This window comes from Spermophilus citellus, assembly GCF_964194105.1.
Source record: "Spermophilus citellus genome assembly, chromosome: 8".
Taxonomy (NCBI): Eukaryota; Metazoa; Chordata; class Mammalia; order Rodentia; family Sciuridae; genus Spermophilus; species Spermophilus citellus.
The window spans coordinates 122,088,369-122,108,829 of record NC_138189.1 but is presented as its reverse complement, the minus strand read 5'-3'; the positions used below and the strand labels follow the sequence as shown (position 1 = coordinate 122,108,829).

The 20,461-nt window shown below is 35.6% G+C and overlaps 2 protein-coding genes across 4 annotated transcripts in view; one reads left to right on the top strand and one right to left on the bottom strand.

The window, feature by feature from the left end:
- The window catches only part of ETFDH (electron transfer flavoprotein dehydrogenase), a 32,354-nt gene extending 26,620 nt beyond the window's left edge, over positions 1-5,734 (top strand). Inside the window, exons 10-13 of the mRNA XM_081303810.1 lie at positions 532-700; positions 3,041-3,223; positions 3,841-4,062; positions 5,374-5,734. Of these exons, the coding sequence (XP_081159936.1) occupies positions 532-700; positions 3,041-3,223; positions 3,841-4,062; positions 5,374-5,537 (738 nt within the window). The 3' untranslated portion in view covers positions 5,538-5,734. The remainder of the gene's footprint in view (positions 1-531; positions 701-3,040; positions 3,224-3,840; positions 4,063-5,373) is intronic.
- Positions 5,735-6,447: 713 nt separating this feature from the next.
- Positions 6,448-20,453, bottom strand: PPID (peptidylprolyl isomerase D). 3 transcript variants are annotated; one of them, XM_081303811.1, is made up of 10 exons: positions 20,255-20,453; positions 17,877-18,017; positions 15,730-15,836; positions 13,023-13,211; positions 12,070-12,192; positions 11,825-11,931; positions 9,756-9,897; positions 7,510-7,596; positions 7,374-7,416; positions 6,448-6,603 (listed from the first exon to the last, which is right to left on the bottom strand). In XM_081303811.1, exons 1-10 carry the CDS (start codon positions 20,337-20,339, stop codon positions 6,515-6,517), a joined length of 1,113 nt encoding a protein of 370 aa, XP_081159937.1. In that variant the 5' UTR covers positions 20,340-20,453; the 3' UTR covers positions 6,448-6,514. The 3 variants fall into 3 exon arrangements, with proteins under 3 accessions (XP_081159937.1, XP_081159938.1, XP_081159939.1); XM_081303812.1 differs by lacking the exons at positions 17,877-18,017; positions 20,255-20,453 and adding exons at positions 16,040-16,097; positions 16,673-17,818; XM_081303813.1 differs by lacking the exons at positions 17,877-18,017; positions 20,255-20,453 and adding an exon at positions 15,069-15,234.
- Positions 20,454-20,461: the final 8 nt, after the last annotated feature.

Sequence of the window (20,461 nt, the reverse complement as noted above, 5' to 3'; positions counted from 1 at the left end):
CAACAACTAAAAAATATTTTTTAAAAAAATTTTTTTGGAAATTCAGCTCATTAAGTTAATCAAAATATATTGTTTAGCCTAGCTGTAGTGGTAACATAATTATATCACAGATTTCCATCCCTAGATATCAAACTGAAATAAAAAGGATAGATAAAAATTTCTTCTAAATCATGTATTTTCCCAGAATACATGTAAAAGCAAATCACAACTTAAGAATGTAGTCATCCAGGTTTAGAGAACATTTTTAACTGTGACATAGATATGTATAAATAAAATCATTTTAAAACATGTTTCTATCTTAAATCTGTCCTGAAAGGAAAGGAAAAACTTTTTTAACAGAAAAACAGCAATAGTCCTAGTCCTCACTCTTAGGGAAGGCAAATGAAAACTGCCCTTGCTCTATTTCTTTACCTTCTTGCATTCATTTTCATTTATTTATTTTCAACCTTTCCCTATAGCTGTAGAAGACTTTGGCGTGTTCAGTTTTGCCTAATTTGCGCTAACAGTATATTCTGAACCTTTTTTCCTCAGTCTATACCAAAACTCACCTTTCCTGGTGGTTTACTAATTGGTTGTAGCCCTGGCTTCTTGAATGTTCCCAAGATCAAAGGTACCCATACTGCAATGAAAAGTGGAAGTTTGGCAGCAGAATCAATTTTTAATCAACTAACTAGTGAAAATCTCCAATCAAAGACAATAGGTAAGAAATTCCTACTACAGGAAATAGTTTTGTCAGGTTATGTGTGTTACAGTTAACCTTAAAGATGTATACTGTATCTGTTCCTTTGTGAACAGTATTAAGGTATATGCTATACAAAAAAAAAAAAAATATATATATATATATATATACATATATATATACACACACATACACATACATACATATTCTCAGTACTTACTGTCAAGAGAACTTTAAAACAATGTTGTTTTCTTCATATCAGAAGTATAATAATTATCAGGCATGGTGGTATATGCCTATAATCCCAGCAACTCTAGAGGCTGATCCTCCACAATTTAGCAAGCCTTGTCTCAAAATAAAAATAAAAAGTGAGGATACACTCAATGGTAGAGTGCCCCTGGGCTTAGTCTCCTATGTAGCAAAAAAAAAAAAAAAAAAAAAAATAGTACCAGTGGTGTCCCCAGAATCTATTCCAGATTTGACAATACTGCATTTATACTGCATACATGTAAGGCACACAGTAAGAATGCACAAATACCAGTGTGCATTCCTTAGCAAACACTGCAAGCACAGGCATATAAATGACCCTTCTAATGTAGTAGAGAAGAACAGCCAGCACTCACACCTCAGTAAACCCTTTATCTAAATAGACCCTCAAGGGATTCTGTTTTTCTCAAAACCAAAGTTACCCTGCCCCTCTAACTTCACCTTTTATCACTCTCCATTCCAGCCACATGGGCCTCTTTGTAATTCCTGAAACATGCCATGCTTGCTCTTATCTTAAGGTTTTTTCTCATAACTTGCTCCCTCATTCATCCTTTACCTTTGTTCAAACTTCACTCTAGTGACCCTCTCTTGCCCACAACAGTTAATCTGCAATATGTAGCACTCCCATCCCCACCCCTAACATTTTTCTTCAGCATTTCCCACTTTTTGGCATACTATATCATTTACTTATTTATACTTTTTACACTTTCCACTTGGATGAAAACTCCAAGAGAGCAAGGACTTTGTTCATTTTGAATCCTAAAGACCTGGCACACAGTGCAGTAACTGAATAGATAACTTGATAATAGCTTTATTCCTTAAAATCACAGATAACAAATGTTCCACGAGTTAGAATTACACAACTTGGGGGATGGGAGGTTACAGTTCACTGGTAGAGTAATTACCTAGCATGTACACTGTAGGAAATTAAAAACTATGCAGCTTGGTTATGCCTTCAAATGTCTTTGTAGGAATGGAGGCCTTGCATGTGGGAGTGGAAGGGGATGAGGTACAACACAGAAAAGTTAAGTCAGAAATGGAATGGTTGGGTAGAAATTTTTCCTAATGTTTTTGTCAAGTATTGTTCCTTATTGGACCACCAGCCATACTTCAACTGTATCATATACCCATAATACCAACACGTAGTACTAGAGCCAGTGTATCACAAAAGGCAAGGAATAAAGCCTGTGAGAAAAAGGAGTGAAGCGAGGACAGGAAACAATAACTGAAAAAAGCATAGTCACTGTGGAGTTCATGAAAGACAATGAGAAGAACCAATTGTCTTCTTAAATCCTAAAGGTAGTGTATCATATTTTAGGTATTACAATTTCCTAGAGCTACCATAGCAAAGTATCCTAAACTAGGTAACTTAAAACAACAATTTATTCTTTCCAAGTTCTGTAAGCTAGAAGCACAAAATCAAGGATTAACAGGAATATTGCCTCTCTGAAGTCTCTGTAGAGGAATCTTATCTTGCCTCTCCAATTTCTGGTAGCCTTAAATATTCCTTGGCTTCTGGAAATTTAGTCGCTGTCTCCATCTTTTTAAAAGAACACTGGTCATATTGAATTAGGGACCCATTCTACTCCAGGAAGCCTTAATTACATCTGGAACCACCCTATTATAAAGTAAAAGTCTTAAATTTTGGAGTTTAGGACTTCAAAATACGTTTTCACATGGAAATATTTCAATCCAGACACAGTTGGTATTTTCTGTGATGAACTATACAAATTTTCACTTACTGGTAGCATGAACTTTTTAAGCTTTCTTCTCAGTTTTGCTGAATTTTCAAACTAATTTTCTTTACTACCAGTGTTAAGTATTCAGGGTTGGGACTGTAGCTCAATTGTAGAGTACTTGCCTGTCATAAGCAAAGACCTGGATTTGATCCCCAGCACCCACAAACAATAAAAAGCAAATGTTTACTGTCAACAAACGTATATCAAATTATTATCTTTTTGGAAGATTCCAACATTTAAAAATTACTTACGACTTACTAATCAGATATTTCATTATCAAAATACCTTTAACAATAGAGTATTTTATGCAGCTTAAGGCTGTTTTACAGTTAACATTTCATGGTTTTCATGAAAGGGCTCCATGTAACCGAGTATGAGGACAATTTGAAGAAATCTTGGGTGTGGAAAGAGCTGTATTCTGTTAGAAATATAAGACCTTCCTGCCATGGAGCATTGGGTTTATATGGAGGGATGATTTACACTGGAATATTTTACTGGATATTGAGAGGAATGGAACCATGGACCCTAAAACATAAAGGTAATTCAAACATTTTAAAATGTCAATGTTATAATCTTTAAAAGCTTATAAATGGGATCTACTAATTAATGGAGAAAAAGACCTTATCTTTTCATGTTTTATAAGCTTGCTTGCTTAGAGAAATTATAATTGCTGTCTTTCAAAGATCTGTAACTAGAGGATTAAAGCCGTATTTCTTTGGCGTTATTTTCAGGTTTTTATAATGTTAAGAAAGTACTTGAGGGTGGGAAGGGGTGCAGTTCAGTGTTAAGAATACTTGCCTGTCTTTTACAAGGCACTGATGAAGAGGTAGAAATGTAGGGAGGGTTGGAGATAAAGCTCAGTGGTAGAGGGTGTGCTTAGCATACACAGGAGCCTGGGTTCAATCCCCAGCATCAAAAAACATACATAGGGCTGGGGATGTGGCTCAAGCGGTAGTGCACTCGCCTGGCATGCGTGCGGCCCGGGTTCGATCCTCAGCACCACATACCAACAAAGATATTGTGTCCACCGAGAACTAAAAAAAATAAATATTAAAAAGTCTCTCTCTCTCTCCTCTCTCACTCTTTAAAAAAAAACATACATATACTTGAAAACTGTTGTTATGTTAAATTTTATTTTTCTGAAAATTGTTGAAGGTTCTGACTCTGATCAGCTTAAGCCAGCCAAAGATTGCACACCTATTGAATATCCAAAACCTGACGGACAGATCAGTTTTGATCTCTTGTCATCTGTGGCTTTAAGTGGTACTAATCATGAACATGACCAGCCAGCACATTTAACTTTAAAGGATGACAGCATACCTGTAAACAGAAATCTATCCATATATGATGGGCCTGAGCAGCGATTCTGCCCTGCAGGTAATAATTTCCTTCCATTCCTAAATATTAATAGATATCTGCTTCAAATATTTTAGAAATTATTCCATTTAGGAATTATTTATTTCCATTGTTTGGAAATTGTTGTTATGACCACTACACTCAGCTCTTTTTAGGAAATTCATACCTAAACGAGTTTGCAATTAGCATTAATAGTTAACAATGATAAAATAATAGGGAATTTTGGTTAAACCTAATTCAGATGACATTTCTCCAGAAATGTCAGACCAAGATAAGGATTATGGAACACAAAATACCACCTCTGTTCTTGTAACAAAGAACAGTTATTAAAAAGTTACTTTTGGGGCTGGGGATGTGGCTCAAGCGGTAGCGCGCTCACCTCGCATGCGTGCGACCCGGGTTCGATCCTCAGCACCACGTACAAAGATGTTGTGTCTGCCAATAACTAAAAAATAAATATTAAAAAAAAATTCTCTCCCCCCCCCCCACACTCTCTTAAAAAAAAAAAAAGTTACTTTTGTCATGGCAGCTCCTGTGTGCACACACATGCTAGACTAGGTTACGGCCATACTGAGTTTAGGAATGGTCCTAAATTTTAAATTCACCATGAATATGATATCTTCTTACTGCTTTCAGCTAAGATTAATCCAAACCAGGTCTCAAATGCTATGGTAGAACCAACAGTATACAGATATGTGAGAATAAACACATTCTCAAGTGAAATTAGAATGTAAGCAAGCCCTTCGAATGCAAGGACCTTTTTTAGACTTTTTTTTTTTTTTTTTAAGAAATCAGGTTATCACTGTGGGGTTATAAACTCCCTGAGGACAAGAGGTGGATTTCTTTTATTAGCTATAGCATGTGTGTGTGTGTGTGTGTGTGTGTGTTTGTGTATCTCAAAGATGGCTAAGTACCAAAGACCCTTGTTAGACTCACCTAATCAGTACTGCTCTACTTCATCTTATTATATACATTTATAAACTAACAGCAGCCTGTAGCACACACCAAGATTGTCATTATATAATGACATTCTCTAGCATTCAGAAAAAAACTTCTAAGGTTTCTATAGGTGAGGATTTTTAATTCTACTGTTGATCAGGGCATGGTGACATACCCCTGTTATACTAGCTACTCAGGAGGCTGAGGAAAGAAGATCACAAGTTCAAAACCAGTCTAGACAACTTAGCAAGACCATGTCAAAATTTAAAAAAAAAAAAAAAAAAATTAAAGTGCTAAGGATATACCGCTTAGAGAGTGTTCGTCAAGCATATGCAAGGCCCAAGGTTTAATCCCTAGTACCACTCCATTAACATTATTCATTTTTACTTTCAGGAGTTTATGAATTTGTACCTTTGGAACAAGGTGATGGATTTCGGTTACAGATAAATGCTCAGAACTGTGTGCACTGTAAAACATGTGATATTAAAGATCCAAGTCAGAATATTAACTGGGTGGTGCCCGAAGGTGGAGGAGGACCAGCTTATAATGGAATGTAAACTGCAATTTATTTCATTTCAGGCACATTTACATTTAAAATGTAAATGTATAGCAAACTAACATTAAAATATTCAGAAGTTAACAAGTTTCCTTCACAAAATAACTATTGGTGAAATAAATGTTTTATACTATATCTATGTAAAATTTCATAAAAATTATGAAACATACAATAAAACTAAAAATTATGTAGCATTTACTTACCTCTTTGATTGTTCAAGATTTCAGCACCAACAGCAAAATGCCTTATTGGGCTTTACTATACAGTTGATTTACCAAATTTAAATCTTCAAATGTAAAAATGAATATACATTCTAGACCAGGGATTAGCATCTAACTCAGCACTTACTATGAATAAAGTTTTACTGAACCAGCCATGCCCATCGGTTATACACTGTCTTGAGTTATAACTACAGAACTGAGTAATTGTAACAGACTAGATGGTGACTGTAAAAATTTTACTATCTGGCCCTTCACAGAAAAACTGCCAAATCCTATGTGTCATCTCTAAGCATAAAACACCAGCACAAACTTACCACATAATGTATAAGGATTGAGGGAAACAATATACAAATAAGTTCATCAGTTCATTCAACAAGATATAACTTAAGGAGTTTGAAAGCAAACTGGAGGTCTGAAGTTGTGGCTTAGAGGTAGAATGCTTGTCTACCATGCGTGAGGCACTGGATTCAATCCTCAATACAACATAAAAATAAAATAAAGATTGTATCCACCTATAACTAAAATATAAATACTAAAAAAAAAAAGCAAACTGCACACCATTCTTTATGAAAGTACAGATAGAATTTTTAAATCAACTTCACTGTATTTTTTGCCACTTTTTATTAACAGGGAACCTGTATCAGTATTTTAAAGTGTAAACAATGAAGAACTGAAATGTCAAAGGACAATAACTCTTACATTGTCTTATTGCCTTTATACAATAAATGCATAATATTTAAGCAAAATTGAATCCTTTCTAAGCAAACATTTTTGCATATACTGCCTTCTCTTTATCTTTCTCTGCCTTTATCTTCTGTTTGACTTTCAGCAATTCTGCCTGGATGGCTGCAAAAAAAAAAAAATAGGCAATGAGTTATTTCTCAAAACAAAAAAATTAGGATGACCAACAAACGATTATAATATCACAACTCCTCCTCCCCATTGACAAAACTTTTCTTCTGGATAAAATAACAACCCTATTAACAGAAAACTCTACTCCAAGAAAGCAGAGTTCACAACAACCCTGAAGCATAATTTCAGAAGACTGCCAACTGAGAGAACTCAATCACATCAATACTTGTTTCTCCATCTCCATTAGAGAGAGTAGTAACTACCTTGTTTTATTTTAGCAACAAGGGACCAAAGAGATAAATATTTAGATCTGGTGTTGCTATTCACTTTTGGTTTATTTTAAAGAAATAAATTTATTTGTCATAGCTTTTCCAAAACATATCCAGTATCTAGAATACTAGATTACTTGCCATGATGTTCCACTTAAGGAATGGTCCCAAAAATTAGATTTACAATGAATACTATACCTGAGTATTGACCTTTCAAAGAGTGTCATAGTAACAAAAACAGGATCTCAAATGATAAGGCAGAATAAACCATATTAAGTGCACTGTGAAAAACTAGTGCATTCTTGAGAGGAATGAAAACAAGCTCTATCAGGGGAGGACCTTGTCTTATTCACTGATATACATGGCCCAGTAACAGGCATTCTATAAGACCCACTGAACAAATGCCTGATATCTGCCAAAGTTAAGAGCACAACAGTTCATGAGCATAATTTTAAAGTGCTAAATGAACTTTGACTACAAAAACAGCCAACCTACCTTTATCTTCTGGTGCTATCTCCTGAGCTTTCTTAAGATCAGCCTTTAATTGGAAAAAAAAAAAAAAGTTGTGAAAAATTAAGATCTAATTTACAAAGGTAACTGTTTATTGTAAAACATTTGAAACAAAATTTACCAGTGCTTGATCGTATTCTTTTAATCCTTGCCATCCTTGAGCTCTTCGATACAGTGCTTTAGTATTTGATGGGTCCATTTCAAGAGCCTACAAAAATTAAAAAATTATAACTATCTAAATAAATACATTTTTCAGATTCATTTATTGCCTGACACCTTCAAATCCACTTCAGCTGAAGACTATGAACAGCTCTCTTTTGCCAGTTGGCATAGTGTGACAATTTGTCAGCAGAGGGCACTATATGGAGGAGGAAGGTGTTTCTTGTCCGTATCTTTAACATGCTCCTCAGCACTGTGGTTTCTCTCTCTCTCCATACTCAGTCCTAACTAATGTATTTATAAAAGAAAACACTGTAAATGAAAGTTTGCAAGTTGTCCCTTAGTGTCTCTGGAATAGTTCCAGGACAGCTCAACTCACCCCCTGCAAATTAAATCTGGAGATTTAAATTTTTAATATAAATGGTTCAGTATTTGCATATAATAACCTATACCTTTCCTCCCATATATTTAAAAGTCTTCACATGTTTAGTACAAAAGAAATCTTCAATCTGAGGCTGGATGAATCTTAGAATATGAAATCCATGGATACAGAAGGCTAACTATACATGCTTTTAATTGAAATCTAAATTTCTTGGGAACCGGAGTAACTTTATAAAGATCTTTTCACTAAAATAAGCATTTTTAAATTAACATTCTATTTATATATTTTAAAAGCCAATAATCACAGATTTACTGAAAAGGAAACATCTGCCTCACAAGTTATGGAGACCCAGAGTAAAGATCAATTTTTTCTTTTTTAAGTTTTTTCCTCTATTGTATGTTCCCTTCTAAATATATTCTAGGACTGGGGGTATACACTGCTAGAACACTTGCCTTACATGAGTAAGAGTCTTAGATTTGATCCCAAAACTGCAAATATATTTTCTTATCCTCTATTCACCTACTCTAAGCAGATTTTTTTTTTTTTAAATGTAGCAGTGTTGGGATTCAACCCAGGACCTCATAAATGAATGCTAGGCAAGTGTTCTACAACTTAACTACACCCCTAGTACAGAATCTCATTTCAGTTCTATAGCTAATCTATAGCTTAGTGGGCAAAAATCAAAACATTTAGTTTGGAAATACTTTCAAACAACTATATAAGAGGAAAGAGAGTCATAATCGATCTATTTTGAGAAAGGTAATGCTTTCTAGCTTTATCAGTTAATGTAACTAGATAGCCCTCATAAAGACAAATGACCTTTCTGTGTGTTCCAAATAGTACCATTCTCCCATACAAGGTGTGATGACCCTAAATAGAAACTGGCCCCCTCCTAAACTAAATCTATTAAGTTTCTTGGAAATATGAATCTTGTAATTAAAAACAAACTAAATTCACTGGGTACATAAAATGTGCCAAGCACAGTGCTAAGTACTTAAAACTTGCTTTATGATCTTTTACAACCATCCCATCAGGTAGGTATTATTTTCAATTTATAGAAAACAAAATTCAGATTCTATAAAAATTAGGAATCTATACAAGATCACAAAATTAGCTGAATGGCAGAGGTCTAATTTGAAAAACCATGCTGGGTGGGGCTGGAGTTGTGGCTCAGCGGTACAGAGCTTGACAAGCATGTGCAAGGCGCTGGGTTTGATCCTCAGCACCACATAAATAAATAAATAAATAGGGGCACTGTGTCCAACTACAACTAAAAATTGATTTTAAAATAAATAAATAAATAAAACCATGCTGGGACTAGGGGTAGAGTTCAATGGTAAAGGCACTGGGGGTGTGGCATGCCTAACTCCACAACCCACATACCTAGTCATTCCTAACTTTGTGTTCCAATGCTTAGCATATAATAGGTGCTCTTAAATGAATACATGAACTGACAAATGCTTTAAGAGAAAAATAGGAAAGTCTTTCAAAGATATTAAGTACACAGGGTCAAAAAGCAAAATGAGGGGCTAGACTTGTGGCTCAGTGATAGGGTGCTTATCTAGCACATGTGAAGCACTGGGTTCGATCCTCAGCACCACATACAAATAAATAAAATAAAGGTATTGTATCCATCTACAACTAAAAAATTTTTTTAATTTATTTAAAAAAAGCAAAATCAATGGATTGAAAGGAAGTTCTGAAGGTCCAAAATATTTAGAGACAATATGCAATAAGACATATTCAGATATGTAAAAAGTGGTTTTGTTCAAGTTGGTAAGCCAAAATCCCTCTCCTTCAAAAAGTTCAATATTACACAGAGTTACCTCTAAACAACTGTCAACTGCTCCCTGCCAATTTGACATCTTCAGTTTACAAGCACCAATATTCAGCACACAGCTTAAGGCTATAGACTGCAGCCTAGATCCATCTGCTTTCTCAATAACAGCCTTTGAACTATCCACATATCTGGAAAAAAAAATTAATAAAAGCAATATGTAATTCCACACAAACAAGACTTACTCTACTGCTTCAAAAATACCAAAAAATGTTACATCATTTCTGATATAAAAAGCAGATACTAGGGCTGGGGATGTGGCTCAAGTGGTAGCGCGCTGGCCTGGCATGCGTGCGGCCCGGGTTCCAACCTCAGCACCACATACAAACAAAGATGTTGTGTTCGCCCGCTGAGAACTAAAATAAATAAATAAATATTTAAAAAAAAAAAAAAAAAAAAAAAAGCAGATACTAGGGCTGGGGTTGTGGCTCAGAGTTAGAGCGCTCGCCTACCATGCGTGAGGTACCAGGTTCGATCCTCAGCACCACATAAAAATATTGTGTCCATCTAAAACTAAAAGGCAAATATTTTTAAAAAAGCAGATACTAATTTAATATCCAATCTTCACAATCTTCTTATTAAACATTTTTTTATTTTTATTTTTTGTTTCAGGCCAGAGACTGAACCCAGGGCCTCGAGCACCCTAATAAACACACAGTCTACCACTGAGCTCTACTCTCATACCCATTATTTTTCTTTTGAAGGTCATTTTCTTTATGGGGTATTTTTATTTCCTAAAACATTTTTTCCCAAAGTGTTCAAAAAGAACAAACAATTCCCAGGAGCCAGGTGTGGTGGCACACACCTGTTAATTCCAGCAACTCAGGAGGCTGAGGCAGAAGGATACCAAGTTCAAGATAACGGCTCAGCAACTTATCAAAGCCCTAAGCAACTTAGCAATGTTTGTTTGAAAATAAAAAAAAGCTGGGGATGTAGCTCAGTGGTATAGCACCCTTGTGTTCAACCCCCAGTTTAAAAAAAAAAAAAAAGAATTTCCCAAATCAATTGTGCAGTAGTAGTAACACACCTCTAAGTTAAAACTCAGGTCCCATTAGGTACTTTCCAATGTAATTGTATTTGGAACCAGGAAGATACCAGAAGGGTACTGACTGGCAAAAGGTGAAGAACAACCATTAAGTGTTCATTTTTAATTGTTCACTGAAAAAGACCAAGAAACTGAGCATACCAAGCCCCTAGAATTGAGCTGCTAAACTTTTCTTTCTTTGAAATTAATCAGAGCTCCTTAGAGAAAGTGCTGATACCAGATACAAAAGCCACGTGATTATAAGATGACTCTGAAACAAATCTTGTGTCAGAAAGCAAGCAAGTGATCACAGATTGTCAAAATGAGGCTGGTGATATAACTCAGTGGTAGAGCTCTTGCCTAGCATTTGTGAGGCTCTGAAAAAATGCCTAGCATTTGTGAGGCTCTGAAAAAAAAAAAAAAAAAAAAAACCAGCAAGTCAAAATGAAATGGGCTTCCACTGAACAATATTAAACTCTTTGAGTACCAAAAAGAATCACAGTATTGCTACATTAATAAACCAAAATGAAAAAAACCACAGGTCTACAACATTACCAAATGGAGGGCAGGGGTTTCTTACACAGAATGCCAGCTAACAACTGTAGAATATCACAGTTCTCCAACAATTAGTGTAATAAGTAAGGGTAAGGATCTTTAATGACACTAAAACTACTGTGTGAAAGGTTGTTGGGTTCTGGGTTTCCATATAATCTCAGTATCACCTCATGGGGAAAAGGGTCTCCTGGAACAGACACATCCATTCCACTGGTACAAAGTGAACAAACTCTGGTCAAACTGATTTACACCTTCACGATGTTATATAATAGCAAAAATACAATATTATCTACACCTCAACTCTTCTGTATTTTGAAATTTTTCAAAATAAGCTGCAGCAACAAAAGAAATGCAACTATTTCAAACACAGATGTTTATTCCACAAGGAATTTGCCAAAATACAATGAGGAATTTAGAATTTCAATTTATAATTCAATTTACAAGATCTTAACAGTAATTTATTTAAAATGTTTAATTACCTTAAAACCTTTGCATATTTTTTCATGGCCATCTCCCAGTTCTGGGATTTGAAAAAAGTATTTCCAATATTTTTTAAGTCTTCTGTTATTAGTAAAATTTTATCTACCTGTACAAAGGAATACAAACACATTGGAAGTTAACAAGTAATATGATAGGTTTTATCATTATACAGAGTGATACAAAATCCCAAACTTTTTGCACTAAAAATTTTTATTTGTTAAAGTACTAATCTGAAAGTACTTACATCTTTTAAGTCTATATCTGCATCCTCTGGGAAATCTGGATGACTATCGCCAGAACCATCTTTTGGTAATATTCCCCAATCATCCCCTTCTTTGAGTTCTCCACATTCTGCAATAATGCACAACTGTAAAAATAATAATGGAATTGTAGAAATATACTACCATATTAATGAAATATTATTTTAAAAAGTCTTCTTTAAAAGCTATACTTTTAAATAAATAATAAATAACAACACTACCGAAGTCATAGACTTCAGTTAGAAAACTTTTATTGTAATTACAATAATGCCCTTTTTACTTATTTATTCCAACTAATATAACAATATCACTATCTACTTAAGTATTCAGAAGCTCAGTGTACACATAGTAAATTGTTAATTTTACCATTCTCCATGTTAATTATTTTTTGGTGAGGTATGAACTTTTAATTTACTATAATTCCCTTCATACTCTGAATTCCAAAGCTTGTCTCCTACAAGTAACTAAGTTTCCAATGCCCACTTACAACTTAAGATGCACAATACTATGGTCATTCTGATTCACAGACATCTAGAACACAAGTATCTTCAGAAATCATACAGTCTAAACACTTTAGGAACAATGGATGAGGAAAACAGGCCAAAAAAATTCAGTAAAATGATCAAGGCCAAATCTCTAGAATAAGAATCTAGGTTTGCTATCCTTTTTCTACTGTGTATTATTACACAGTCTGGATCAAAACTTTTGCTGGTATAGGGAGACTTTTAAGTAATCTAGCAAAAATACATTAAATTTGAAATAAGAATTAAAAAGCTTCCTTTAGACAATAGGTACAAAAATAAAGTGATAGATGCAGGCTCCTAAATCAAAATCATCCTAACATTTTCCAATTTTTCCAGCTAATTTAATAATCACTAGAACATTTTAAGATAGAAACTATGACAATATGTATATTTCACTATAACTTTTTACTTACTTTGACAGGTTTTTCACCTTTCACTTCTACATTTTCCAGCATCCTTGCCACACCTATGCCTTTAATTACTTGGCCAAACACCACATGCTTCCCATCCAAATGAGGAGTCGGAACTGTCGTGATAAAGAACTGAGAACCATTTGTATTGCGGCCTGCGTTTGCCATGCTCAATAAACCCTCCCGATCATGCTGTAGGAAAAAAAAAAATCATTCAAAGAAAATGAAAATTAGGGTATTAATCTAAACTGTTCTTTTACTGACCACTCACATAAAGTCAGGATAGTTGGTAACATGAGCCATTCTACCATTAAATCAAACTAATTGTTCTTTCTTTACTTTTTTTGTTTTTGTTTTGTGGTACTAGGACTGAATCCAGGGCCTCTAGCATACTAGGCAAGTATTTTAACACTGAGTTACATACCCAGACTATACTTTTATTTAAGAAATGTTCTATTACCTTTAAACTGAAACCTTCAATGAACAAAATAGGGGGTATTTGATCACTTCTTAAACTTTAGGAAAAGCTAATGAAATCAAATAAGGTAACTGAAATGGGGGTTAATTTCTAAATTGGTCACTTTAAGAAGATGATACACTTCATCTTTAAAATAATCTAATAATATATTTCTACCCTTTTATGATGGATGCTCTTGAAGACCTGAAGGGTTTTCCCACATTCAGTAATAGGCCTACATTATTATTCTTCCTTTACACATCCATCAACTGGGAACAGTAATGGGATATTGAATTTGACTAGTCATTCAGTTAAGGTACTTTCCTAATCACAAAAGAATCTAAACCTTGTGGCTTTTATATCAGGTAAATTAACTCTTCAGGGAGTGTACAAAGGAAACTGCTAACTACATCTTGAAATCAAAATTCTACCTTGTTCAATAGTTCTGTCATGAAAACTTCGTTTTTCTATTTTATTTCTTCGGCTTTGTAAATACCTCCTCATTGGTGATAAATTCTAACTCTCTAAGTTTTTCCACCTAAAATGCCTTTTATCTCTCCAATCTAAATAATTCAGCTTTCAAGGCTACCAAAATTATAGAAGACAAGAAGCAGGTCTCCTTTCCAGAAGCTTCCTTTTTTTTTTTTTTTTTTTTTTTGGTATGCATGAAATCATTACATTATCTTGGTTTACATTCTTCCATTAGCTTCTTTTGGTGCTTTCCCCAAAACATTAGCTATAATTTTAACTACTTTTCTCAGTTTTCCACTGTCTTTGTCCTCATCCATAATCCTTCAATTTTACTTATTTTATTTCTTGCCTAAAAAAATTTCAGTCACCTTGCAAAGCCAGGCTTACCCATTCCTCCTCAATGTCTCCTTTAATAACTTGGGTCATATAAATCACACCCTTGACCCAGAGCACACATAAAGTTTATATTACTGAGTTGTGAATCCCTAATGTGAAAATCCAAAATCTAAAAGATTCCAAAATCTGAATGTTTGTGCAGTAGCATTCACAAATTCAGATTTCAGATTTGGGGATTAGGGATGCTTAACTAGGAAAGCAGATGCAAATATTCAAAATCCAAGGAACTCCAAAATCTGAAACACTTCTGTTTCTCAGCATTTCATACAAGGGATCCTCAACCTGGATCAAATTTATACAAGTTAAGTATATTCACTCAATTTAGAATTTATTTGTATCATATTATTCTCTAGTTGTCCCATATTTTTAAATCTTGTCTCCAAGGTAAAATTATAAATTCCTTGTCATCAAGGCCTTTCATTTTTATAATCTTTCTGGTTCCAGTGATAGAACTGAGCATACAACTACAGCCAATAAGTACTATTTAAAAGAATGATGACAGGGCTGGGGATGTGGCTCAAGTGGTAGCGCGCTCGCCTGGCATGCGTGCGGTCCGGGTTCAATCCTCAGCACCACATACCAACAAAGATGTTGTGTCCGCCGAAAACTAAAAAATAAAATATATAAAAAAAAAAAAAGAATGATGACATTTGCTTTTCAAACTTTCCTCATTACCTTGCTCATATTCCTCATTTCCAAAGATATCACTTTACTTTTGTACTTACATGTCCATTCTTAAAACTTGAATGATGCAATATACCCCGATTAGATCTTGAGCCAATGAAGAAGGCACAGGTACCACTAATGTCCTTTAGAAGCTTGGACATTAACCACATCCACTAGTTTGCAAATCCCCTGACATCATGGATATTAGCGATGATTTTTGTTGCTCTTCAAATTCAAGAATAAAGATGCACAAATTATCATCTTTACAACAAAAACATTTTTCCTGGAATCAATTTGCCATATGGGCTCATTTTATCAAGCCAATTAGAGACTCAGCATCCCAGGTATTTATTGGGGCCTTATCACATATCTTAAGAGAACTCATTGGCTTAAACAAAGCATGTAAAAACTCTACCACAAAGAAATAATAGAGTATTTTTGACAAATAAAAATTATTACTGGATGAAGACCTTCCATATTAAGATGGATGCTGGGCTGGAGATGTAGCTCAGTGGTAAGGGCTTGCCTAGTATGTGTAAGACCCTAGATTTAAAAGTCCAAGCACCACCAAAAAAAAAAAATGATTCCTTTTATAAGTAAAGCATAATCTAGGCACACTTAAGGTCTTTTTTTGGTATTTTAAAACTATCCAACAAATATATTTCACATGTGTTGTAACCTTTATGTTAGCAAAAATACATACTTTCTCCTCTACTTTACCTTATAGTAGAAATTTTCATCTTCAAATTTTTCACCATAAATACTTTCTCCACCTGTCCCATTCTGATTTGAGAAGTCTCCACCCTGAATCATAAATTTCTTAATAACTACAAAAAAAGGAGAATGGCTATTAGTGACTGACACATGGATAGCTTCAGCCATATTAACTAATGAATAGGTAATAATAAAAACAACTTCCTAAAGCATTTTAGTCACAACATCCTCCCATTTGTCTTTCTCCACCTATCTTTTTTATTTATTCTTTTTAGTTACACATGACAGTAGAATGTACTTTACATATCATACATACATGGAGTACAACTTCCCATTCTTGTGGTTGTACATGTGGAGTTATACTGGTCATGTATCTATACATGAACATAGGAAAGTTATGTCCAAATCATTCTACTGTCTTTCCCATTCCCATTCCCACTCCCTTCTCCTCCTTCCCCCCATTCCAATCCCCTCCACTCCTTTCCACTCCCTTTTGTGAATCAGCATCCACATATCAGAGAGAACATTTAATCTTTGGTTTTCTTCGCACCTATCTTAACAACTCTATACTTTTTGCAATCTGAGTCCAATCTACATTTTACCACCTAATCACCTATAAGTAAAACTGTCAATGAAACCCAAACTCTGGATATCTTAAATTTTCTCCAACATATCTTGACTCTAACTTCATTTTACATAATGATCTATTTCTTCCACCAATGAGTTCTTTAAGTACAGCAACTCTTTTTCTTCCTTGTAACTATGTATGTAGCTATTCAATAATGTTTGCTGAATGAAGACCAATTAGTCCTAGTATTTTTACACCCTAATAAAAATACTTCAGTAAAATTATCCCTTTATATCAAGAGCTACCAAAATCACTCCCATGTTCAGAGATCCCTAGGACTCATGGTCTCAACATTTGATTGTATTATAATCATAAGGATACACAGCTGGAAAAACACATAGGCAGGATCTGAAGAAATCCATGTGCAGGCTTCATTATGCTGCCTCCCTCCCATGAAGTATCATGGAACACATTTCTCCCAGCAATGAAGATGTAGAAACATGTACAACAGTTGTGCCCAAGAAAGCCAATTAGAGACTCAGCATCCCAGGTATTTATGAAGGCCTTATCACACAGATACTCTGCCTAGCATATTCCAAAATTCCAGACTCCCAAAAAGAAAAAGAAAGCAGATATTCAATATAAGTTATATATTTGTATAAACGGTCTAGAGACAGTAAATCACCCTTATGATTTAAGGAATGGTTTAAGTGCCAAGCTCCCAAACTCCAGCTAAGTGCTACTCCTGGAAGCAGACCTTTATAAGGATATCAGCCTTGGGCCTGCTATGTTAACTATTTTCTACATATATTTTGTTAGCACATTGATTTCTTATGAAACACATAAGCAAATAAATGCTTAAAACATTTAATAATTGATCCTAATTTTTCTTAATAAATTATTTTTAAAAACATAACCACAGGACTGAGGGTATAGCTCAGTGATAGAGTGCTTGCAGTGAGGCACTGAAAAAACAAAAAAAAAATGTATTCATGTTATTCATAAATAAACATTTACTGAGTGATTACTCAATAATTATACAAGGTGCTAAAAAGACAAAGTGATAAGAACATATAGTTAAACTTATAGAACCTTCAGTCTATTGGGGGAACTGTTAAGTAAACACTAAATAAAAGAATGATTACAAAGTGCAAAATGATATACTTTAATCACCAGTGTGTCCAAGACACTGAATCTACAATCTGCAGCCTTCTCAAGCAATCCTGCCCAAGAAGTAAAAATAACTTTTCTGTCACCAGGCAGTCAACTACCTAAGGCCAGCTCACTTTATCATGGCTATGCTCTTTCTTTCTCAATCAAATGGTTTGGGAGTGAAGAAAAACTTGTGAAGACAGGTGTAGTCCATTTCCCTATAGATAAACCCTAGTACTCGCCCATAATTAATTCCACCTCACAGTCCAGTCTTTATGAAATTGAACTATTCCTTCTCATGTCAAAGCATCCTCTTAGGAACTAACTACACCAGTACTTTTTAACCTTTATTCCCATATCAATGTTTTCTTCCCTATCTCCTGAAGAACAGAATTTGTCTGTTTGAAGGTAAATTCAGAAAATGTATACATACTTCGATGAAAAGGACATCCTTTGAAATAGAGAGGTTTCCCAGTCGTGGGTCCAATGCCTTTTTCTCCTGTGCATAATGCACGAAAATTTTCTGCAGTTTTGGGTACAATATCTGCAAACAATTCTAAGACTATTCGACCAACTAAAAGAAAAGAAAATGAAATTGTGTCAGTATGCAAAAACAAACCACCAAATGACAAAAGGATAATTGGTACAACTATGGTAACAAATCACTCATGAATTACTAAATTCTCTTGGTCTTTTTTTTTTTTTTTTGGTAATTTCAAGAACACAATAATTGTTATTAACTATAATCACAATGTTGTACAAAAGATCATGAACTTAGAGGCTGGAGTTGAAGCTCAGTGGTAGAATACTTGCCTACCACAAGTGAGGCACTGGGTTCGATCCTCAGCACCACAAAAGGCACTGTGTCCATGTACAATTAAAACAAAAATATTTTTAAAAAATATCATGAACATATAGCTCCTTGAACTGAATATCATTTGAGCAACCTCTCCCTAGCCCCTGGTATCTACCATTCTACTCTCTACTTCTATGAGTTCAACTTTTTTAGATGACGCATTCAGGTGAGATCATGTGTTATTTGTCTTCCTGTATTTGGCTTATTTCCCTTAAACATAATGTCCTCAAGGTTCTTCCATATCGCAAATGACACTATTTCCTTCTTTTTTTAGGGTTGAATAGTATACTCCTTGTTGTGTGTGTGTGTGTGTGTGTGTGTGTATGTACACATTTTATCTAATCATCCACTGACATTACAGGGTTGATGCTATTATTTCTGCTATTGCAAATAATGCTGCAGTACATGGGAATGCAGAAATCTCAATATACAAATTTAATTTCCCTTGGTGTTATGGTTTGGAATGTGAGGTGTTCCATAGAAGTTCATGTGTGAGACGATTCAAAAAGGCTTAGAGGTGAAATGAAAGGTCATAAAAGCCTTAACCCAATCACTGAATTAATCCCCTGATAGGGTTAATGCCTAAGTTATCACTCAGTTAACCCAAAGCAGGTAGGGTGTGGCTGGAAGAGGTAGGTCACTGGGAGCATCCCTTTGGGGTACATATTTTATATCTGGTGAATGGAGTCTCTCTTTGCTTCTGATCATCATGTGAGCTGCTTCCCTCCACCACACTCTTTGCCATGATGTTCAACCTCACTTCAAAGCCCCAAGGACTAGAGCCAGATGTCTGTGTACTGAGAGCTCTGAAACCATGAGCCCCCAAATAAACTGTATTCAGAATTTCCAATCACCAACCAACCACTAAGAGAAAATGAAGCCGGGCACAGTGGCACACACCTGTAATCCCAGCATCTCAGGAGGCTGAGGCAGGAGGATCCCAAATTCAGTTCAAGGTCAGCCTCAGCAAAATCAAGGTGCCCTGTCTCTAAATAAAATACAAGATAGGGCTGAAGATGTGGCTCAATGGTCCAGTGCTGGAGTTCAATCCCCAGTACCAAAAAATAAAATAAAATACCCTTTCAGTGGTCAGGCTGGCCCAGTTTTATATGTATCTGTAGCCCTTCTCTGTACTTTGTGCAAACTGCCTAGTTCGGTCTTTGAAATAAAAGCTGAAAAAATTCCTCTTCTATACAACGCCTTAAAATGCGAAAATTCCAAAACTGTTTTGGAATTAGCTCCAAAACAAGCTGAAGGTACATGTAAAATGTGTGTGTCCCATACATGCATTCAAACACACTGCCTGGTCAGAAACTGTAACATGTTATAGAAGACCAATTCAGTTATAAATATAACTTCACAAGGCCTTAGGAACTTTTAAGCAGGTAGGTATCCTAGGCAACAGAGCTACTCCCGAGTTCAATTCCCCAATGCCAAAATAGAAAAAACGTTTGCTTATCTGACCTCTAAAATTAGTAGTAAAGAAAAAGCACTAAGCAAACAAAGTGGCTTTAATTTATAAGTAACATGGCAGGTGCACATATATGTGCATAAACACACACACACACACACACACACACACACATTTTGTGCGCCAAAAGACGTGTTGAGTGACTGGAGCCCCGCACACACGAGGCTTCTGAAGAGCCCCAAGACAAATATAAAATAAGCTTATTTTGTGACAAGCTGGTGGTGCACAGGTAGAAGGCAAGTGAAATATTAAGACCGCCACAATTCCTGAACTAGAAATTTCCAGAAACTTCCTCATGACCGACAACATTAGCACAAAAGCCCTGGTTCCACGTCACGCCGCATGCCCATCTTGCTCCAGATGGGACCCAGGCAGCCATGCCTCAGTGCTACCGAGCAGCCCCCGGCCCGAAAGGCACCCTGCGAGTCCCCCAAGCGCCCCCAGCCCCTCCTCTTGGGGCCCTTCAGCCAACAACTTCGCTCACCTCGCTCCTCTCCGATGTCCACGTCAAAGAAGACTCGGGGGTTACTGGGATTGGAAGGCTTAGCTTCTGGGGACGGGTGCGACATCTCGATTTACAGACGCGTTTAAAAGCAGAACCCACGAACCTCGTGCACCACTAGCAGCACAAACTCCAGTGCAGCTTTTCTCCGCGGAAAGCTGGCGGCGGCGCTGAGGAGCCACTTCCGGT

Excerpts from the sequence above, each read along its gene's own strand:
- PPID (XM_081303811.1), bottom strand. The coding sequence starts at position 20,339 with ATGTCGCACCCGTCCCCAGAAGCTAAGCCTTCCAATCCCAGTAACCCC. Across the intron at positions 7,597-9,755 it reads CAGTTGACAGTTGTTTAGAG|GCTCTTGAAATGGACCCATC; the intron begins GTAACTCTGTGT and ends TAATTTTTGTAG. Across the intron at positions 7,417-7,509 it reads AAGAATACGATCAAGCACTG|GCTGATCTTAAGAAAGCTCA; the intron begins GTAAATTTTGTT and ends TTCCAATTAAAG.